At 41.2% G+C, this 21,644-nt stretch overlaps 4 protein-coding genes and 1 long non-coding RNA gene across 9 annotated transcripts; 4 read left to right on the top strand and 1 right to left on the bottom strand.

Annotated features, from left to right (window-relative positions):
• The first annotated feature begins 707 nt into the window (after positions 1-707).
• Positions 708-3,366, top strand: LOC130498098 (meiosis-specific protein ASY2-like). Its single transcript, XM_056991453.1, has 4 exons — positions 708-981; positions 1,080-1,214; positions 1,286-2,151; positions 2,239-3,366. The coding sequence occupies exons 1-4, from the start codon at positions 708-710 to the stop codon at positions 3,364-3,366; spliced, it is 2,403 nt and encodes an 800-aa protein (XP_056847433.1).
• A 4,750-nt stretch (positions 3,367-8,116) lies between these two features.
• LOC130498097 (uncharacterized) lies at positions 8,117-10,065 on the bottom strand. The gene is made up of 4 exons (XM_056991452.1): positions 10,056-10,065; positions 9,370-9,941; positions 8,836-9,177; positions 8,117-8,584 (listed from the first exon to the last, which is right to left on the bottom strand). The coding sequence occupies exons 1-4, from the start codon at positions 10,063-10,065 to the stop codon at positions 8,117-8,119; spliced, it is 1,392 nt and encodes a 463-aa protein (XP_056847432.1).
• Positions 10,066-10,565: 500 nt separating this feature from the next.
• LOC108832171 (putative cysteine-rich receptor-like protein kinase 30) lies at positions 10,566-11,798 on the top strand. Its single transcript, XM_056991451.1, has 3 exons — positions 10,566-10,576; positions 10,758-11,581; positions 11,659-11,798. The coding sequence occupies exons 1-3, from the start codon at positions 10,566-10,568 to the stop codon at positions 11,724-11,726; spliced, it is 903 nt and encodes a 300-aa protein (XP_056847431.1). The 3' UTR covers positions 11,727-11,798.
• Positions 11,799-14,633: 2,835 nt separating this feature from the next.
• Positions 14,634-16,536, top strand: LOC130497716 (putative cysteine-rich receptor-like protein kinase 30). 5 transcript variants are annotated; one of them, XM_056990752.1, is made up of 4 exons: positions 14,634-15,774; positions 15,874-15,936; positions 16,093-16,293; positions 16,372-16,536. In XM_056990752.1, exons 1-4 carry the CDS (start codon positions 15,417-15,419, stop codon positions 16,437-16,439), a joined length of 690 nt encoding a protein of 229 aa, XP_056846732.1. In that variant the 5' UTR covers positions 14,634-15,416; the 3' UTR covers positions 16,440-16,536. The 5 variants fall into 5 exon arrangements, 4 of the variants coding, with proteins under 4 accessions (XP_056846732.1, XP_056846731.1, XP_056846730.1 ...); XR_008936725.1 differs by having other exon boundaries at positions 14,637-16,007; XM_056990751.1 differs by having other exon boundaries at positions 14,639-15,936.
• A 2,332-nt stretch (positions 16,537-18,868) lies between these two features.
• Positions 18,869-21,124, top strand: LOC130497717 (uncharacterized). The gene is made up of 3 exons (XR_008936726.1): positions 18,869-19,802; positions 20,749-20,800; positions 20,921-21,124. It is a non-coding gene; the product is annotated as an uncharacterized LOC130497717 (long non-coding RNA).
• Positions 21,125-21,644: the final 520 nt, after the last annotated feature.

Here is a 21,644-nt window from a genome sequence, read left to right as displayed (position 1 = left end):
TTAGGGCTATGATGGCACCTCGTGGGAGGCGCCTTCACTCTCTCTATAAATAAAGAGGTCTCTCTCGAGATCTCTCTCATTCTTCTCTCAGTTTATCAGGTACTTTCTCTCTCTACTCCTTATCTCTCTAAGCTTTTGCTCTCTGTTTTAGTTCCTCTACTCGATATGTCGACGAGCAAACAACTTTCTCGAGAACAAAAGGGAAAGATGATTTCGAGCACCACTGGTCCCGATAGTGATCTGGAGAGGGTTCGCCGGATCCGGCGATAGTGTAGAGGAGGCTCATCGCGAGGCGATGATGGATACCGAGAACATGACCCGAGAGCAGCGTATGCTCGTCTCGGTAGCGATGGTTCAATCTCGCGCAGACGATGACGGAGGCGATGGCTCCCCTGACGACGGGATGACTCCCTACTGCTTCTACCCGGGAATATTTTCGAGGAGCAGCGCCGACTCGATCCGTCGCGAGCTCGTCCCCTGTAGTTGAGGGGCAAGACTGGAGGAACGTTTTACCGACGCGATCCACATTCGAGTCGGTGACGAAGCTGCTGAAGAGAGGCAAGGCGACCGGGGTTACATTCATAATCCCGTCAGAGACCCAAAGGCCGTGGTCCCCCCCGAAGGGGTATCAGTGCGTATACGAGTCGTACTTCGAAAAGGACACGAAACTATGGTTTCCGATTCCTCGACTCGTCACCGCCTACACGATGCGCCGAGGAGTCGCTTTGAGCCAATTCTTGAATGGCGCTTGGCGTCTAGCAGTTGCGCTGATGGTGATTGGGGCGGAAGCTGGCGCTGCTCTCAGCGTCCGAGCATTTGAGGAGCTGGTCTCGGTGAAGATTAATCGAGGCCTGTTATCACTGAAGATACGCCCGAACTATAATGTGGTAACGGGCTATCCGACCAAGACGAACGACTGGCAGCGATCGTACTTCTATGTTAAGTCCGATCGCTCGGCTTTCGAGGAGCCGCTGAAGACCGGTTACCGTGTTCTTTGGAACAAATGAATTTGGTATTGAATGTTCTTTAATCTTTTACTGTTTCAGACTCCTGACCATCTCTTTCTCTTGTTTTGACAGTTCCTCACTCGAATACCGCGGAGTACGAGGAAGATTTCTTGGAGAGTGCTCGGATTATCGCGTCCCAGAAACAGGATTTTTGGGAGAACTTCTCGTACAGGAGGATTCGTAGGTCGATTGATCGGATCAAGCAGCGTAAGTTTCTCTTTCTCTTCTTTTGCTCGGTTTCCTCAGGGATCCTAAGTCGCTTTCTTTTGTCTTTGCAGAGGTTTGGCGTTCGGACACCGTTCCTCTCATCACCAAGAAGTCGAAGAGAATCAACTTGTTCACCAAAGCCGAGCAGATTGAAATTAACCGAGCCAGAGCTATGAGGGAATTGCCGGATCTAAGTTTGGTGGTTGGGAAGCAACTCGGGTTCGTGGAACCGGACCAAAGCTCTAACGCAAACTCCTCTGATCCCGGGGAGCCGAGAGCGACTGAGTCGGATGGGGCTCAGCTCGTGAGAAAGTCGGGGAGCAAGAGGAAGGAGAGGGAAGGCGTTTCTTCCGAGGAGAAGCAAGCCGAGGAGACTTCCACCGGTGGGGGCGCCGGATCGGAGAAGAAGCGGGCGCGCAAGGATCCCGTTGAGGTTCGGCCTTCCTCTGTGGAGAGAGGTGAGCTCCAGGCCTTGGAGCCTAGCAACAATTCTCGAGACGACGTTCTCCCGGATCCGTCTCTCGATGGTGGTCGTCATCAGGGGACTTCTTCTAAGGTGAAGAAGAAGTCGAAAAAGAATAAGAAGAGTGCCGGCGAATCCTCGGGGCACGAGATAGCGCCCAATACGGAGAAGGAAACCGTGGAGGCTCCGACTACTGCCGTTTCCCTCCCAAAGGCGGCGGTTCGTGAAGATGCCCGGGGATCGAACAGGTCCTCTCCGAAGGCTCAGGAGGGTAAGGCTGTGCCGAAGAACCTGCAGGGGTTTTGCCCGGATAAAGTGGACTTCATTTTCAAGCGGGACACTCCTCTCGTTTGTAACGAGAGAGATTGCGCTCGTTTCGTCCGCCAAGTCCGGGGAAGTAGGGAGCATCTCCCACTCGTCAAGGACTTAGTTTTCCAAGACGAGTACACCGCTGCTGCCGGTTCCTCGGTTAAGGTAAGTATAGTTTCTGCATCGCATTCGTTTCTCGTCTTTCTTCTCACTTGGTCGTCCTATCCCAACTCTTTCTTTGATGTGTTGCAGAGCCAAGGTGACTGGAACGAGGTCGTCCGCAAATACGACAAGGAGCTGAAGAGGACCTATGGTGTGATTGATAGGCAACGGCACAACACCAAGGAGGCGACTGTCGCCTTAGAGGTCATGCTGAAGAAGAAGGACGAAGCGGTTATTGCAGAAGCGGCCATGAGGGATGAACTCTCCCAGAAAGAGGCGGCTATGAACAAGGAGCTGAAGCGAGCCCGGGAGTTGGTTAAAGCGCTCGAGAAAGAGAAAACCAAGCTGGCAAACGAGAAGAAGACCCTCGAGGAAGAGAAGGCGGCTGCTGCCTTAGAGCATTCCAAGGAGATGGATCGTCTCCGAGAGTCGCGCCGCTATGAGGTTACTCACGAACGGATCCGAGTAATGGCGGCGATGCATGGGAAAGCCGCCGCTCGCTTCCAGAGGATCCAGGATCGGGAGTCCCGTCGTGATAACTTTGAGGATGCGAGATGCATGCTCGGCCAGGCTCGGGGGATGAGACGTTGCCTTGAAGGGATGAAAGCGGCAGGTAAAAACATCTCTCAGGGAGATATTGATATCTACGCCGGGCAAGAGAGGCATTATGATGCGGAGGTGAAGCGTTTGATCGTAGATGATCTTCTCGAGAAGGACCTTTCTTTATCTCCTCTCGTGCTCGAGTCGAGGTTCGTTATCCAGGAGATGATGGATAAAATCGACAAATTTGGGTCGAACATGGACTTGCTCGACTCCGAGGCCGCCAAGACGCTTCGCACTCCCTCAGAGCACCAGGGGATCGATCCGAAGAGCCGTCGAAGAGCCTTCTCGACACCGTTCAGTCGCCAGCTCGCCCTGATGCTGTTCTCCCGGGTCAAGAAGTTGCCCTTAAGGACCCTTCCGTGGCTGAGGAGACACAAGTCAGCTCCCGACGAACCGATCTCCAACACGCCGGTCAATATCTCCGACTCGCCGTCATTCGAGGATGCGGATTCTGGCGCGAGTGAAGGACATCTCGAGGGGCGGACTCTGGCGCGAGCGAAGAACATCCCGAGGAGGATCTTCCTGCCTTGGATTAGTATTCGATGTTTGTTGTATCTGACTTTTGGCGCTTGTGCCTTTATTTCCTTTTCTCGGCTAAGGCCTTTTGTTGTATGAACTACTGCCTTGCTTTTTCTTCAGACTTTTTATGAATTTTTATTATATATTTCAGTAAGTCGTTTCCACTTAGAAATATGTAAATCGTTTTTTGTTTTTAACCGAGAAAGGATTCGTTCGAGCGGTTACTCGCGTTTGCCAGCGAGTTCCCAATTTTCAGATAGAACAGGAAATTAGAGGCGGTTGCTCGTTCGAATCTTCTTTATTCAACGAAACTTTTACAAGTGGTTGATCAAGCGATTACAAAGAGAATCTCTAATCGTTCTATTGAATTACCGAGGAAAAGGTTTCGAGACGCATTGCAGTAACGAGGTAACCGATGAGAACTGTTGGTCGGCCAACCGTCGTTCTTCGGTTAGACTTGGTCTAGAATTTCCATCGGGTAGCCGGTCAATGCGTGATGCACACAGGTGACGCAAGGCTGTTCCCTTCGACTGACGTCTGATCAAGACCCAATCGATTGATTTGGCGCGAGTGCTCGTACTCCGCTTGAAAAAGGGGTTGGCATCGTTTACTAGAAAGTGACTGTTCGTCATTCTTTCGCGAAAAAGTTTGGACTTTGTTTTGGTTGGGGCTGGACCCTGTGAAGGGATGCCTACGTACCTCGGATGAGGATCAAGCCTTTCGTAGTTCGTTTGACCGAGTGAAAGTGGCTGTAGTAGCGCATTCACTCGGACGAGTAGAAGTGACGGTTAGGTGCATCTACTCGGTTTTTTTTTTTTTTTTTTTTTTTTTTTTTTTTTTTTTTTGCGAACAGTGACCTGTTGGTCATTCGCTCGGAGAAAAAGATGAGACGAATCTATTGGTAGAAGAGGCGAAGATGCATAGAGTTCCAGGCTCGTGGGACTGCCTCTCCGCGGGAAGTCTCGAGTCGGTAGACGCCTGGTCGAACGACTCGGTGATCTTGTAAGGTCCTTCCCAATTGGTCCCTAGCTTGCCAGCGTTGAGCTCCTTTGTGTTGTCGAAGACTTTTCGGAGGACGAGATCGCCGAGCTCGAGAGGGCGCGCTTTTACCTTCTTTATTATAGTAGCTCTCGATCTGGTTCTGGTAATTTTGGATCCGAAGAAGCGCTTGATCTCGTTTTTCCTCGAGTTCATCGAGGGCATCGAGGAGCATATCTTGATTAAGCTCGACGAACTGCGGCATCTTGGCGCGCCGAAGACTTGTCACGTTAACTTCGGCGGGGGCCATTGCTTCCATCCCGTAAGCAAGAGAGAAAGGGGTGGATTTGGTCGCACCGCGGGGAGTCGTTCGGTGCGACCAGAGGACGCCGTCCAGCTCGTCGGCCCAATGGCCTTTCTTTAGGTCGAGTCGCTTCTTGATTCCATCGATGATAATCTTGTTGGAAGATTCCGCCTGTCCGTTTCCTTGCGGGTAACGAGGAGTCGAAGGGCTTAGACGGATATTCCACTTGTTGCAGAACTCTTTGAAGTTTCCGGACATGAACTGAGAGCCATTGTCCGTTATGATCTCGTACGGCAAACCGTGACGGCAAATGATGTTCTTCCAGACGAAGGTGCGGACTTCCTTGTCCGTTACCTGAGAGAACGCTTCGGCTTCAATCCATTTGGTGAAGTAATCGGTGAGGACCAGGATGAAACGACGTTGGCGCGAGTTCGGCATTGGCCCGATGATGTCCATCCCCCACCTCATGAACGGATAAGGGGCAGCAGATGTCCGCAACAGCTCAGTGGGACTGTGGATGCTCGGAGCGTGACGCTGGCATTTGTCGCACCGACGAGCGTATGCCTCGCAGTCAGTGTTCATAGACGGCCAAAAGAATCCCAAGCTTCGAACCTTAAGGGCGAGTGCTCGGCCTCCCGAGTGGTTTCCTCCTGCTCCGTCGTGAGTTTCAGCCATTACTCGGCGTACTTCATCGCCCTGGATGCACTTTAAGAGAACCTTGTTCGCGGTCACTCGGTGAAGTTCGTCGTTCATGATGACGACGTAGTGGGCGCTGCGTCTCTTCAGGCGTCTCGCTGCCCACTTATCTTTTGGCAGTTCTTCTCGTAGGAGATAATCTAGGAACTCGGCTCGCCAATCGACTGGGGTATCGTCACGATCGGCATCTCAGTGTCGGCTTGATCCGGTGTCTCAGTTTCGGTTTGATCGGTGGTGGATCGTCGAGTTGTTGCAAAGATTGGAGCGATGGGAGAGCTTTCGTCGGAGGAAGAATCGATGCTCGGTCGATCGATCCGATGTATGGGTATCGTCCTTTTGACCTGATCGTGGAGTTTGCTCCCGAGTGCGGCTAGGGCATCGGCGCAAACGTTCTCTCCGCGAGGAACCTTGGTGAGTTCGAAGAAATCGAATTCCCTAGCGAGCTCCTGAACCACTCGGAGATACGCATCCATTCTATCATTGCGAGCATCGTAGTCGCCGCTAAACTGGCTAGCGACGAGCTGCGAGTCGCAATAAGCACTCAAGCGTTTGGCTTTGACGGCTCGGGCGAGACGAAGACCGGCGATCAACGATTCATACTCTGCCTCGTTGTTAGAGGCCGGGAAGCCGAAACTGAAAGACTGGCGGATGAGTTCTCCTGTTGGCGATTGAAGCTGGACCCAGCACCGGATCCTTTACTCGTCGATGATCCGTCGACATGAAGAATCCAATTGGGACTCGGGACGTCGAGGTCTTGTGCAAGATCTGGCGTGAGCTCGACAAGGAAGTCGGCGAGGACTTGAGATTTGGCGGCTGTTCGACATTTGTACGTAATGTCAAGCTCACTCAGTTCGATTGCCCACTTGGTCAGCCGGCCGGCTCTGTTGGGATTTTGCAGGACGGTGCGGAGCGGTTGGTCGGTCAGAACTTCGATAGAGTGTGACTGGAAGTAGGGTCGTAATTTCCTCGCGGAGTCGACGACGGCCAGAGCCAGCTTCTCAAGGGTTGGGTATCTGGTTTCGGGCCGGTCATGCGTCTGCTCGTGTAAAAAATCGGACGCTGCTCGCCGCGACTCCTTGATCAAGACACTGCTGACGGCTGCCGAGGAGACAGCGATATAGAGAGACAAAACGTCTCCTACGTCCGGCTTGGCCAAGACGGGAGGAGTTGTCAGGTATTGCTTGAGTTGAACGAACGCGTCCTCGCATTTATCATCCCAGATGAACTTCTTGTTCCCTCGGAGGAGATCATAGAAGGAAGACACTTGTCGGTAGATCGGGAGATAAAGCGATTAAGGGCGGCGATGCGTCCTGTTAGTCTCTGAACTTCGCCGGCAGTTTCTCGGACTGGGGAGGTTCAGGACTGCTGAGATCTGTTTCGGGTTAGCCTCTATTCCTCGTTGCGTGACGATGTAACCAAGGAATTCGCCCGAGGAGACGCCAAACGTGCACTTTGCGGGATTCAACTTCATCCCGTACTTGTTTAGGATGGCGAAGCATTCCTTCAGTGTGCTAGGTGGTCGTCGGCTCGGAGGGATTTGACGAGCATGTCGTCGATATAAACTTCCATTGTTTTCCCAAACTGGTCGGCGAACATCCTGTTAACGAGCCTCTGGTAGGTTGCCCGGCGTTTTTCAACCCGAATGGCATCACCTTATAACAGTAAGTTCCCCGGTCAGTGATGAAAGCGGTTTTCTCCCGGTCGTCTGGGTGCATCAGGATCTGGTTATAGCCCGAGAAGGCGTCCATGAACGTCAGCATCTCGTTGCCGGCCGTCGATTCGACTAGGCGATCGATGCTAGGCAACGGGTAGCTGTCCTTAGGACATGCTTTGTTGAGGTCGGTAAAATCGACGCAGACGCGCCATTTACCGTTCTTCTTCTTGACGACCACCGGGTTGGCTAGCCATTCCGGGTAACGAACTTCAGTGATTGAGCCGGCACCGAGTAGACGCTCGACTTCTTCTGCGACTGCTTTGGATCGCTCTGGTCCCAACTTTCTTCTCTTTCTGCCGGATGGGTTTGAAGTTGGGATCAACATTGAGCTCGTGGGTCGTGATAGCTGGATCGATTCCCTTCATATCAGACATTGTCCAGGCGAATGTGGATAGGTTTTGCTTAAGGAACTCGAGAATCTTCTGCTGCATTTCGTCGGGCAGAAATGCGCCTACTCGGACTGATTTGCTCGGATCCGACTCGTCGACTGGTACTTCGAGCACCTCCTCCTTTTGCGGGCAGACTTTGCTCGTGGGAGGAGAGACCGAGTTGACGAGTGATTGGGAGCGCTGAATTTTAACCGTGGCGATCAGGAGATCTCGCGCGGCTTGCTGATCACCCTTCAGAGTTTTGATCGATCCGTCTGATCCTGGGAACTTAACACACTGATGATACGTTGATGCGATTGCTCGCATTGAGTGCAGCCATGGGGTGCCGAGTATAACGTGGTAAGGGGCTTTGGAGCCGACCACAGAAAATTTGACCGTCCGAGTGACTCCGCATGCGTGAACCGAGAGGCGGATCGTGCCTGCGATTACTTCTGACGAGCCGTTGAATCCTGTCAGGGTCCGAGTAGAAGGCTTGACGTCGTTGAGGTCAATTCCCATCTTCACGAGGTTTCGCGAAAGATGATATCGACCGAACTCCCGGTATCGATAAGTACTTTTGTGACGTCGTACTTGTCGACGCGAGCACGACGAGCAAAGGATCGTTGTGAGGGAGGTGCACGCCGAGTGTATCGTCAGACGAAAAGGTAATCGGCTGATCGTCTACTTGCTTCTGGGGCCACCGTTGGGAAGTAGTAGCTTGCCTTCGGTGGTCTTTGACTGCTCTAACTGAATCGCCGCAGGGAGGTGATCCACCCATAATGACGTTTATCCGGGGACGAGTTTGTGCTCGCTTTGCGCGGAGCACATCGCGAAGGTCGCTACTTGTTTCGGCAGTATCCCTTTTCTTGCGGTTAAGGGTTGTCCGCAGGTCGCCGATCTTCGCGTTGAGTTTGTCTCGCAAATCGCAGTTCGGCTTGTCGGCGGACTGCCTTTGGGAGGAGTCTTGTGCCGAAGCTTTCGCGGCGCGATTCGAGTCGATCTGTCGGCGGAGATCAGAAGAGACTGGCGTTTCCTCGGTAGTGGATCGAGACTTTTGCTCGAGGAAGGACCGAAGATCCACAGTGTCGTCTGGGGTCTCATATCGTCGTCCTCGTCCGACGAGGATCCTGGTTCGTTCCTTCCTTGAGGTTGGACGCGGATCACTTCAATGCGCTGGCGATTGGCAGGCTGATCGTCGTCCGCCGAGTCGTCGTCATCATCGGTTTCCCGGGTGGCCTTCTCAGCGTCCTTCGACTGTTTGTCGTTTTTACGGTTTTTGCCTTGCGATTTGCGCTGAGCCTTCTTGTCTTTGTTTCTGCTCCAGCTGTTTCTCCTTTTGGTTTGGGTTTTGGCGGCTGGATCTTGTAGTCTCCGCTTTCGATCGAGGAGAGGAACTGGGCGTAGAGAGATTTGCACTCGGTCGTGTCGTGTCCCTTCACGTCGTGATACTTGCAATGCTTCGTGAGATCGATGGGAGTTCTGGTCGGTCCTGGAGCCGAATCGACTTTAGCCACGACACCAGCACTAGGGGTACTGGGGGACGCATCTGGAGAGTCGGTCTCTCGCTGATAAACATTCCACTTTTTATCGTGCATGACCATGGTTGAGACAGGGGCGTTGTTCTCGTCCACGACGTAGAGGAGACCTCCTTTTTTGCCGCCGTTATCAGCTGGCGCGTGCTGGCGTGGCTCTGGCCGAGCTCCCGCACTTTTGGCTGCAACCGGCTTGGCAGCGTTCTGCTTCCGAATTATTGCCTTGGTGTCTTCTTCCATTCGGATGAAATTGTGAGACCGGGCAATAGCATCGGGGAGCGAAGTCGTGGGGTTGGAATACAGGTCCTTACGAAACTTCGAGTTGACGAGGAGAGTGTTCATCAAAGCGTCGATAGCGATGTGATCAGGGACGTCGACTCGGGAAACGATCGTCTTGAACTTTTCCATGTAGTCCTTAAGGCTTTGGTCTTTTGTTTGCGCCATATTCCACAGGCTGGAAGCGGTTGCTGCTCGCTTGGTAAACATGATGTAAGTCTTGAGGAAAACGGCTGATAGGTCTCGGAAACTGCGAATCGAGTTCTCGCTGAGCTGTGAGAACCAGGTTAGCGCTTGTTCGTTGAGTGTTTCGACGAAGAGCTGACAGTATCCTGCGTCCTTCTCTTCGTCGGAAAGGCGAGCTCTGGCCATAGCTATGTTGAAGGCTGTCAGATGTTCGACGGGGTCGCCGCCGGGTTTGTACTCGGGGAGACGGAGCTTTTCTATTTTGCGGAGCTGGACCCTGGTTAGCTCGCTAGCGAAGGGCGAGCGCGAAGTAGAGGCGATGACGCTGTCGATCTGAGGGGCTGCGCTCGTCGCTTGGTGGATCTGCGAGCTCATTTGTTGAAGGCTGAGTTTGAGCTCGGCGATCTCGCGAATCGTCGTCGGATCTGCTGTCGTCGGAGTAGGGTATACGGCGGGAGGACCGTTAGGGTCAGATTCGTCCACAGCGCGGTCTTCTGCCGGCGTTGGAGGGAAGAGATGCCGGCAGACGGGTTGGGAACGGTTCGTCGGTCCAGCGGGAGCAGTGAGGGCAGCCACGAGAGCAGCGAGCTGCTCATTCGTCGTTTTCTGGACTTCTTCTTGATGCGCGAGGCGAGCCATCACGGAGCTCATGAAGTCCGACGAGAGAAGAGGGGAGGAGGGCGGAGGCGTAAGCTCGGTCGCTTCGCCGGAAGAGCCGGGGTTCGAGTCACCAATCGTCATACTAGGCTAAGAAACGTTACTCTGATCGCCCCCACGGTGGGCGCCAATTGTTTAAGGTGAGTTTGGTCAACAGAAAGTAGAAGAACTCAAGAGTGGGATGAACAGAGACGTTTTATTAGAGTCGGAATAACGAGGGTACAAGAGTAAGAAAGCCGGCTAGTCGATGCTCGGTGAGCTCCTAGCCGGAAGTACAAGAGAGCGGCGAGATACAAAGAGAATAAAGGAAACCCTAATCTAGCCGCAAGTCTGTCTGTCTATGTGGTGATGCCCTTCTTTCCTGTCCTCAACTCCTTATATAGTCTCCTAGGTCGGTTGGTTTTGACCTAATTCGTCCCCTTCGTTATGGGCCTTTTGTTCTAAAAGGCCCAGTCGAGATGACTGCTCGGCCCGAGCCGCCTGATCGTTTCCATCGGCTTCTCGTCCTTCAGCTATAGAGGTCACGAGCCGAGTCGCGGCTCGTCAGAAGCCGTCCCGAGCCGGTCATCCTTTGAATGGTAGTAATGGGCCTCCTGTTCGCTGGGCCTTGTGGATGGTGACAATCCATCCCCAACAATTTCTGCAACACTCAGATCCCGAGTTAGGCTCGTCACAAGTTGCTTCGAGTCCACTTCAAAAAGATGGGTCAAAACAATCTCCTCTCATTGGCCCTCTGGCTTCTTCCCGTGAGCGTAATGTTGTTTGTCTCTGCGCAGGTTTGCTTGGAATTTTGGAACGTTTAGACCAGGTGATACTTTTGACAGGAACCGTCAACTTATCCTCTCATCTCTTGCATCTGAGGTGGCAGCTAAAGATGGCTTCTTCAACGTTTCGGTTGGGACGTATCCTGACCAGGTCTACGCGCTGGGGATGTGCATCCCAGGCGCTAAACAAGAGTTTTGTTCGGATTGTATCAAGGCTGCGTCTGACCAGTTAATACAGAGCTGTCCCAACCAGGCAGCAGCTTTTTATTGGTCAGGTGGAGGTGAAACTCTATGTATGGCACGCTACTCTAACAGCCCGTCTTTTAGACCGGTGGATACAGATTCACCTTCTTATGGTGCCAACGTTGAAAATCTCAGCACAAACTTAACAGATTTTGACAGGTTCTTGGAGCGATTAGCAGTTCGTATGGTGACCGCAGCTTTGTCATCATCAGGCAAGAATGTACCATTCTCTAACAGTAGATTCTACGCAGCTGATGTAGCAGCCTTGACAAGCTCTATAAATGTATATGCGTTAATGCAATGCACCCCTGACGTCTCTCCCTCTAATTGTAAGACCTGTTTACGACAAAGTGTTGATTACTATATAGATTGCTGTCGTGGGGAGCAAGGCGGCTATGTGTATTGGCCTAATTGTCTTTTCCGGTTGGATATGTACCCCTACAATGGCGCCTTTAGTCCTCTTAAGTTAGCGCCTCAGCCTACATCTCAGCCTGCTTTTCAACCTGCATCTCAGCCTGCTTTTCAACCTGCATCTCAGCCTGCTACTCAACCCGCGTCTCAGCTGCAGTCCCCACCTCCCCTGACCAACGAAGGTAAGTGATCTACTTCTATATAACCAATAAGCATGACCCTCTTGTGCCTAAGAATATGTTATTTTGCCTTTGAACAGATGGGAAAACGATTGATAAGGGAGCTATCATAGGAATTGTGGCTGCAATGCTCATAATCAACATGTAAATGTAAATTGAAGTAATTTGTTTTAAATGATAAATTTCCATGTATCATCTGAATTTTTTTTATTTAATTATAAATTATTAAAAAAATTTAAAAATTCATTTTCAAAGGATAGTTCTATTCAGAGTCGGTCATGAGCTTTTCAAGACCACAAACCCAAAATAAATAAAAAATGGCTGAAAATTTGAAAAAACTTTGCACATAATCGAACCCAAGCCTCTCACATATTTTTAAGAGAAATTATTGGGTTCACGTAGATTCACCAACCAATGAGAATTAATTATTTCATATGCAGATTTTTTCAAAAAGAAAATATAATATTTAAAATTTATTCTTTTAAATAAAAGGATAAAAGTAAATAAAAATAAAAGTAGCTGTCAAAAAACTTTTTTTAACATTATTAGAGATGTTAAAAAATGAAAGTCGAGGTCTCTGATTGTGGTCTCGGTGGAAGATCGATGGGAAGAGAGCTGAGATAACGATAAAACAGTGAGATGAGTTTAGGACAGAAGTGTGATGGTCTCTGTTTTATAGTGCTCTGTTTTGTAATTCTCTCATGCTCTGTTTTTTTGGTGGGGTGGACTAGTTAGCAGCAAAAAGTCCCCTTTTTGTAAGGAGGGTGTTGGCGTTAGTGCCTTATAATTATAAGTTTATAACTATATTTTGACCGACCGAGCGGGTGTTAATATCATTTTTTTTGTTTATACTAAATATTATATATAGTTTGTAATGTGTGTACTAATATAACATATTTAAAAATAACAATGTGCTTAATTATATCGAATAACTATTTTGCGTTCTACAGTAAATTATATGACCGATATTTATTAGACATCATATAAACAAATCAAACATTTAAATAATTAGATCATATAAACAAATTAAACATTTGTATAATTAGATTTATGTATAAAATATCTAGAAAATAAAATTTTCTGAATATGACCCAATATATCCGTACAAATGTATTTTGATTTATATGGATCAAAATTTATGATAATGAATAATAAAACTGTTGTATATATTATTTAAAATATATGGTGCTATATATTTATATACTGAACTTATATTGTGGTATTATTTATATGAAAAATATATGTGACATAATATATTTATATATTATATAAATGATTATTTTAATGTGACTTTTATTTTCAGTTATTACTAATAAATAATAAAAATATAATTACATATTTTAAAATAATATTGTTCATTAAATATTTAAAACTATGTTTATTAATTATTTCCTGACACACACATATATAAGAAAATAGGAAAAAAACAATGAATAATATAAGTTAGGTTTATTAATTATTATTGCCAAACTCTTTTATTTCGAATTCGATTTTGTAAATGTATTAATTAAACAGAAAAGAGAGAAAATCATAAAAGGTAACACGCATTAAATATAATTGGATTTTGGAAATGCATTAATTAAACAGAAAAAGACAAAGAAATTTTAGGAAACACATATTAAATAACTGAAAAAACAAACATTAATATAGGAAGATTAATTAAATGCTCAATGGCATACCGTTTTAAATAACACTAAAAACTAACGCGTATTTTAAAAGTGTTTAATAATAAAGATGAATCAGTCTTGACGGAAAAAAAATTATTAGAGATGTTCATACTAAACCCAAAATCTTTGGTGGGCAATGCCCAGATTTCCAAAACTGTCATTAGGCGCTAGTCGGGTTTCTCTCGAGGCATCTGGATACCAGGATCATCAGAAAAATATAGAAATTTATGTTATGAAATATAACATAATATTAGGCTAAATTTACCTATTAATATTTTAATTTTTGTATAGTTTATAACATGTTAGTCACCAAAGTGATCTTGTTATGTACTTACAAATATTAAAATTAATAATAGTATGATTGATCATGATTAAAGAGATGCTATAAATGACATTAAAGTTTTAGTGATCAATTTTTTTTTCTATATCCTAGAATATCACCCAAAAGTGGATCATTGAATATAGTTAATAATATGAAAAAGATTAGTGATTTCTTTTACTATAGTTGATAGTATTTATATCCAATGGTAGGATGCCATTGACTTGAGTTTAGAATAATTAACCGTTAAAGTGTATTTTAGCATCATTGAAAGTGGTTGTGTTTAAGTATCACCATGATTCGATCAGTTCTAATTATAGTAAAGATCAATCTGATGTAAAATTGCACACTAAAATTATTAAACTCTACACAAAGGTCAAGTGGGAGAATATAAAATATTTTATATGCTATATGACCTATGTATCTATTGGTTTAATATAAAGATCAAATTTTATTTTAATAATTTATATTATAACATAAAAGACGATACCGTGATAAATCAGTTTGGATTAAAGAATTAGAATATGGGTGTATTGACAACCCATTTTAGTGTTAATGTCATTCTCTATTGTTTATTTGTCTATATAGAATTTGTAATTACTTGATATTAACTACATAAAGATGATTGTATATACATATAAGTGGGGGTTACATAAAAAGGTGGTTACTTAATATTAACTACATAAAGATGATTGTATATACATATAAGTGGGGGTTACATAAAAAGGTGGCTGCATAGAAAAGTGGTTATATGGTAATTGTCGTGAACCATCACAACCATTAACATAAATATATAAACCACATCACATGGTTCCTCCTTTGTAATTAATCAACGTGACAAGACAATATCAAGGAGAGAAAGACAGATTTGATTCCTCTCCATCAAAGGAATCTTGAAGGTGGAAGGTTAAGAATAGAGAATATCAATTGGTGAAATTGCATTTGATCAAGGTAAGTCCTTCTATCTTCTTTAAAAATGCATTAGGGTTAGAATTAATCTAAATCTAACTTACGGTCTTGGGTTAGATTTCATTATAGAAATCATAAAAGTTATTCTTACATACTTGGACAGTGTGGAAAGAGCTGACGCAGAAGCTTTTGGGCAGTCAGTTCTCTCTGAACTGGAACGAGTTAGTGGCACCAATATCTCACCGGTCATCACAGTCCAATACACACAGGTTCCTCAAGCGCTATGTGTTTCAGACCGCCTTATACACACTATAAAGAGAGCGAAACTCTCAACGTCATGGTGACACACCCACTCCTCAGTCAAACCTGATCCGTCTCATTGACAAACAAATGCGCATAAGGCTGCTAAGGATCGCAGACAGGCAATATGTGGAAGGGTTTTAACTGTAGCTATAAGCTATATCATAGGAGAACAGCTCAGGAAAATGTCAGCGCTTTAGTTTTAAAGTTCTTTCTGATTAAATGATGCATTCCGTGTAAAAAAGAACCATTTTTCTTTTGATTTTAAATTAACATTTAACTAAAAAAAAGTCTTTCCATCAACTAGGTGTGCAGCACTTTCAGCGGTCCAGTTCTCAAACTTGTTTTTCCTCTTTTTCAAACAAGTTGTCATTGTTTTTTTTTTGAAACACATTCATTAATTAGAAAAACAGTTAGCGGGGAGCATTAACAGCATTCCCAACTACCAAGTTCAAATACAGACAGAGCAGATTTGGCCAAACTATCAGCCATGAGATTCTTCTCTCTAGAGATCCAGACAAAAGAAACAGATTCAAACTCAGCAGAAAGATTTAAAATATCAGAAACCACACTGTGAATTTCTGCAACACTCAGATCCCGAGTTAGGCTCGTCACAAGTTGCTTCGAGTCCACTTCAAAAAAGATGGGTCAAAACAATCTCCTCTCATTGGCCCTCTGGCTTCTTCCCGTGAGCGTAACTGTTGTTGTCTCTGCGCAGGTTTGCTTGGAAAATTTTGGAACGTTTAGACCAGGTGATACTTTTGACAGGAACCGTCAACTTATCCTCTCATCTCTTGCATCTGAGGTGGCAGCTAAAGATGGCTTCTTCAACGTTTCGGTTGGGACGTATCCTGACCAGGTCTACGCGCTGGGGATGTGCATCCCAGGCGCTAAACAAGAGTTTTGTTCGGATTGTATCAAGGCTGCGTCTGACCAGTTAATACAGAGCTGTCCCAACCAGGCAGCAGCCTTTTATTGGTCAGGTGGAGGTGAAACTCTATGTATGGCACGCTACTCTAACAGCCCGTCTTTTAGACCGGTGGATACAGATTCACCTTCTTATGGTGCCAACGTTGAAAATCTCAGCACAAACTTAACAGATTTTGACAGGTTCTTGGAGCGATTAGCAGTTCGTATGGTGACCGCAGCTTTGTCATCATCAGGCAAGAATGTACCAGTCTCTAACAGTAGATTCTACGCAGCTGATGTAGCAGCCTTGACGAGCTCTATGAATGTATATGCGTTAATGCAATGCACCCCTGACGTCTCTCCCTCTAATTGTAAGACCTGTTTACGACAAAGTGTTGATTACTATGTAGATTGCTGTCGTGGGAAGCAAGGCGGCTATGTGTATTGGCCTAATTGTTTTTTCCGGTTGGATATGTACCCCTACAATGGTGCCTTTAGTCCTCTTAAGTTAGCGCCTCAGCCTACATCTCAGCCTGCTTCTCAACCCGCGTCTCAACCTGCTTCTCAACCCGTGTCTCAGCTGCAGTCCCCACCTCCCCTGACCAACGAAGGTAAGTGATCTACTTCTATATAACCAATAAGCATGACCCTCTTGTGTTCAAAGAATATGTTATTTTGCCTTTGAACAGATGGGAAAACGATTGATAAGGGAGCTATCATAGGACTTGTGGCTGCAGTGCTCATAATTAACCTGTAAATGTAAATTGAAGTAATTTGTTTTAAATGATAAATCTCTATGTATCATCTGAAATATTTTTATTTAATTATAAATTATTAAAAAAATTTAAAATTGATTTTCAACGGGTAGTTCTATTTAGAGTCGGTCTTGAGCTTTTCAAGACCACAAGCCCAAAAAAAAAAAAAATGGCTGATATTTTGAAAAAAAAAACTGTGCACATAATCGAACCCAAGCCTCTCACATAGTTTTGATGCAAAACTAGCTGCTAGACCATTGACAATTTTATTAGAAAGTGGCCAGTTAAACATTTATAATAAAATGGCAGCCGGAAGCACTGGACCCAGCTCTGATCTAGGGACAATTTGTATAATCTTCTGATGGATAGTTATATCATCACCATGTGGATGATGATGAAAAACTCTTCACCATATCGGAGATTTCTGGCAAGTTTTCTTTCACTAATATGGATACCCTCTATCCTTACCATTTTAGTGTTAATGTTTTTCTCTATTATTTATTTATATGTGTATATAGAATTTGTAGTTACTTAATATTAACTACATAAAAATGATACTATATACATGTAAGTGGGGGTTACATAAAACGGTGGCTGCATAGAAAAATGTTTATATGGTAATTGTCGTGAACCATCACAACCACATGCAGGACCGGCCCTACGCTAAAGCTCATGAAGCAAGGGCTTCGGGCACCAAAAATGGTTGAGAGCTTTAAGTTCTCCTTGGGGTGCTGTGTTCGAATCGCGGTACTTACCACATGGTTCCTCCTTTGTAATTCATCAACGTGACAAGATAATGGCTCTGATTGGTAACATCTATTATATTAAAAGATAAGTCATGACTTTTTTAATGTGTGATATTTTAAAATGGACTATCTATTAGAATTGATTACATTAAATTATTCAATCATTAATAATCTTATTGGGCTTAAAATAATTGAATTAAACAATAGATGACCCATTGAATTTATAAATAGTATAATAAAATACATGTTTAAATTAAATAAATATCATTTAATATTGTAATAGTATACTTTCATAAGTTAATTATTTATATATTTGTCAAAGTTCACTTTTAAAATTCTAAAGTTTATTTTTAAAAATAACAAAATCATCATTTTCTAACAATGATTAATCTATAATACCTTAAACCAATGAAAAATATTTTTAGATTACATAGTTTATTTTTTTTAAATAACAAAAACAAAATATTTAAATATTTACTCCATAATATGAAGCTAAAAGATTAATTTTTGTTAAACTATCTAAATTTGAAAAATATTACAATATCTTAAGAGATGACAATAAAACAATATTTTACCAATCTTTACATATATTTACAAGCTCAATAATAAAATAATAATCCAAAATATATATAGAAGAAGATACAAATACATGTGTAATTTTGAAACAATCTATCCGCTGAAAAATTAATGTATTGTAAAATTATTTTTCTTTTAAAAATTGATATACACACTTCATATATATTATAATATATATCAAATTAGAAGTGAAAACATAATGTTTATACGAAAATAAATGAAAACAATCATCCGCACTGTTGTGCGGATCGAGATCTAGTGTAGTTTTAAAGTTGTAACATCTATTATATTAAAATAGAAGTCATAACTTCAATCATGTGTGATATTTTAAGTTGGACCATTATTTAGAAGATTTATAAAATACACATAACTTAACTATAATATCATTTAAATAAAAATAAATATTAATTTAAGAAAATTCTAACAAAATCTTTTCAGAATATTTTCAGAATATTTTCAAAAAAAATTCAAAAATTGATTAATTAAATTTTAGTTGTCATTAAAAATAATCAGAAATTTAAATTTAATTTATATTGATTTATAAACAAAAAATTATATAAAATATTGTAATGATAATAGCCACTTAAAATGATTACTTTTCAAAAAAACATTTTACAAAGATTTTAAAAAGATTTTGTTGGAAAGCAATATCCATTTCTGTTTAATTATATAACATGTATAAAAATTTAAGTTATCTTAAAATTTTATATATACAATAATCTATTATATAAACTGAATAAACAAAACAAATTACTAAAAGAAATATATCACTTTGAATTACGGGTCGGGATCATAATAAACTAAATACAAAATAGTTCTGACGTATGCTATTCCTAACAAATCTATCACCAATTTGATTTAAATTTATACATATTTCAAATTTGGAAATAAAAAAATATGTAAAATAGTACAAAATTTTTACAAGAATACAAAATTTGAATATTTTACAATAATAATATCATAAATCACATAAACACTGTATAATAAATTTAGATAATACATAATACTAAAATCTAATAATTTACTGATAAATTTTGTTTTATAAACTAAAATGATTTAGTAAAGAAAATAAAACCCGCACGGTTGTGCGGATCGAGATCTAGTGTAGTATTAAAGTTGAGTTGCAATATAATTTATAATTCGATGTAACTTGCAGTAAAAAATATGTGATAGAAACTGTAGGTTTATGTGGTAAATTCACAGTAAAAATAAAAGTTATCATTTTATTAAAATATGTGATTGGTAACATTTTTGATGTATAAGTTGCAGTATGAGTTTTTTAATAAAATAATTGAATATATAAACATATAAATAGTAAAAACATTTATTAAAAAAATTAACAATAAGATATTTTAAAAATAAATAAATTAAAAGGTATATTTTGAATTAGTATAAAAATTTAAAAAAAAATAATTTTCAATATATATTATCTTCTATATTTTTGTAACTGTATTATTTTCTATATTATGATCACCAGTAATACTATTTATTCTAATATCAATAGAAAATAAGTTAATCAAATAATAATATTAACATGAACTTTAAACTAAAAATAAAATAATAATAATAAAAGTTTATAAATGTTCATTCCAAATCAATCTCAAATTAAAATAAAATAGATATTACTATAACCGTAGAATTGGAACCATAAATAATAATATTTAGAATTTATAAAGCAAAAAAAAAAATCTACAAATGTTTGTTAGTTACGTGACATGCATAGTAATTGTAGTTACGTGAACAAAAAAAAGGACGTGACATGGGTAAGTTATGAAAACTCAATATTTTATTATTTTTTTATTTTAAGGAATAAAAAATCAATTAATTTTGTAACTCAACCTGTAAAACATGGAATTTTGGTTGATTAGGTTTATGATTTGAATTAACAGTTTTACAAAGGGTTTAAGTCAAAATTGTAACTCAACTACAAAACATATTAAATCAAACTTAAAATCAAAAAATCAAATTTAAAACATGATTGGTAACAATTTTGAGTTACTAATGACTTTTACTTCTAACTCAAAGAAATCTTGAAGGTGGAAGGTTAAGGGAAAAGTGCCTATTCCAACCTGAACAATTTGGATCGTGCCAAATACAACCCGAACTAATGGTTAGTGCCAAATACGACCTGAACTCAATTAAAACTTTAAAAACCTACTCGAACTTTTTAAAACGTACCTAAATCTACATTGAAATATTATTAAAAAGTTGACATTATATAAACTACTATTTTTTCATCGTATTAAATTTTAAAACTTTGGTGATAATTTTTTCTGATTTACATAAATACATAACATGTTTTTACTTGTTATATCTTCAATAAACTTATATCTTACTAAAATATAAATAATAAAATATTTATAATTATATGATCTTAAATATACTTAAAATTTTGAAGTTATTTATAAAAATTTCTTGTATAGATTATTTTTATTTTTAAAACTTAAGTCATTTTTTTTTCAAAAGTTATTATTATATATTTTAATATTTTGTTCAATTTTGAAAGGTAAAAGGTTCAAAATATAAATAACTTCAAAATTTTTGAACAAAATATCAAAATATATAATAATAACTTTGAAAAAAATTCACTTAAGTATTAAAAATAAAAATAATCTATACATTTTTTTTATAAATAACTTTAAAATTTTAAGTATATCTAAGATAATTTAATTATAAATATTTATTATTTATATTTTAGTAATATATAAGTTTATTGAAGATATAATAAGTAAAAAATGTTATGTATTTATATAAATCAGAAAAAATTATCACCAAAGTTTTAAAATTTAATACGATGAAAAAATAGTAGTTTATGTAATTTCAACTTTTTAATAATATTTCAATGTAGATTTATGCACGTTTTAAAAAGTCCGGGTAGGTTTTTAAAGATTTAATTGAGTTCAGATCGTATTTGGCACTAACCATTAGTTCGGGTTGTATTTGGTACGATCCAAATTGTTCAGGTTGTAATAGACACTTTTCCCGGAAGGTTAAGGATAGAGAAGATCAATTGATGAAATTGCATCTAAACATGGATCAAAGTAAGTCTTTCTTTCTTCTTTAGAAATGCATTAGGGTTGAATTAATCTAAATCTAACTTACAGTTTTGGGTTAGATTTCATTATAGAAATCATAAAAGTTATTCTTACATACTTGGACAGTGTGGAAAGAGCTGACGCAGAAGCTTTTGGGAGTTTAGTTCTCTCTGAACTGGAACGAGTTAGTGGCACAGATATCTCACCGGTCACAGTCCAATACACACAGGTTCCTCAAGCGCTATGTGTTTCAGACCGCCGTATACACACTATGTAGAGAGCAAAACTCTCAACGTTGTGGTGACACAGCCGGGAAAACGGCCAATTCATACATCAACAGAGTGTCGCGGTCCCGATCAGTACATACACTTGGACCATGTGCTAAAACATACATCAACACATAATATATTCAAATTTCATACATCAACTAACATAATTCGGTTTTTACATACATTGACCAATTTTCGGTTAGTCAAAAATAACAGATGCTGAGCTGTCCGTTAAATATTTGATTACGTGGCTTTTTATATTTTATATAATTAATAATTAATAAAAACAAATTTATTAAAAAAAGATGTGGGAGATTTGAACCCGGGTCTAGCCAATGATACATAAAATCGGTTAGCCATTGCGCCACAGTCAGTTTTTTAATATTATCATCTTTTGGTTCTTATTATACCTAATGAACCATTTTTCAAATATTTCCATTTTCTTTCCATTTCTGTCTCATCATCAAAACTAAATAATCAAAGGGTCCTTATACCCATTGCTTTACAGATAATAAAACATAACATTATTTAATAGTTTGAATTATATGTTTTAAAATAAAAATTTTGAAAATAAAAAAAAA

This window comes from Raphanus sativus, chromosome 7, assembly GCF_000801105.2.
Source record: "Raphanus sativus cultivar WK10039 chromosome 7, ASM80110v3, whole genome shotgun sequence".
In the NCBI taxonomy this organism is placed as follows: domain Eukaryota; kingdom Viridiplantae; phylum Streptophyta; class Magnoliopsida; order Brassicales; family Brassicaceae; genus Raphanus; species Raphanus sativus.
The sequence above is the reverse complement of the archived record's forward strand: the minus strand, read 5'-3'. Positions and strand labels throughout refer to the sequence as shown.

Coding starts and splice junctions, on each gene's coding strand:
- LOC130498098 (XM_056991453.1), top strand. CDS start 708: ATGCGCCGAGGAGTCGCTTTGAGCCAATTCTTGAATGGCGCTTGGCGT. Junction 982..1,079: donor CGAGGAGCCGCTGAAGACCG/GTTACCGTGTTC, acceptor TTGTTTTGACAG/TTCCTCACTCGAATACCGCG. Junction 2,152..2,238: donor CTGCCGGTTCCTCGGTTAAG/GTAAGTATAGTT, acceptor GATGTGTTGCAG/AGCCAAGGTGACTGGAACGA.
- LOC130498097 (XM_056991452.1), bottom strand. Junction 9,178..9,369: donor GTTTCCGAGACCTATCAGCC/GTTTTCCTCAAG, acceptor GTCAACTCGAAG/TTTCGTAAGGACCTGTATTC. Junction 8,585..8,835: donor GTGCTGGTGTCGTGGCTAAA/GTCGATTCGGCT, acceptor AACGACAAACAG/TCGAAGGACGCTGAGAAGGC.
- LOC108832171 (XM_056991451.1), top strand. Junction 11,582..11,658: donor ACCTCCCCTGACCAACGAAG/GTAAGTGATCTA, acceptor GCCTTTGAACAG/ATGGGAAAACGATTGATAAG.
- LOC130497716 (XM_056990749.1), top strand. CDS start 15,417: ATGGGTCAAAACAATCTCCTCTCATTGGCCCTCTGGCTTCTTCCCGTG. Junction 16,294..16,371: donor ACCTCCCCTGACCAACGAAG/GTAAGTGATCTA, acceptor GCCTTTGAACAG/ATGGGAAAACGATTGATAAG.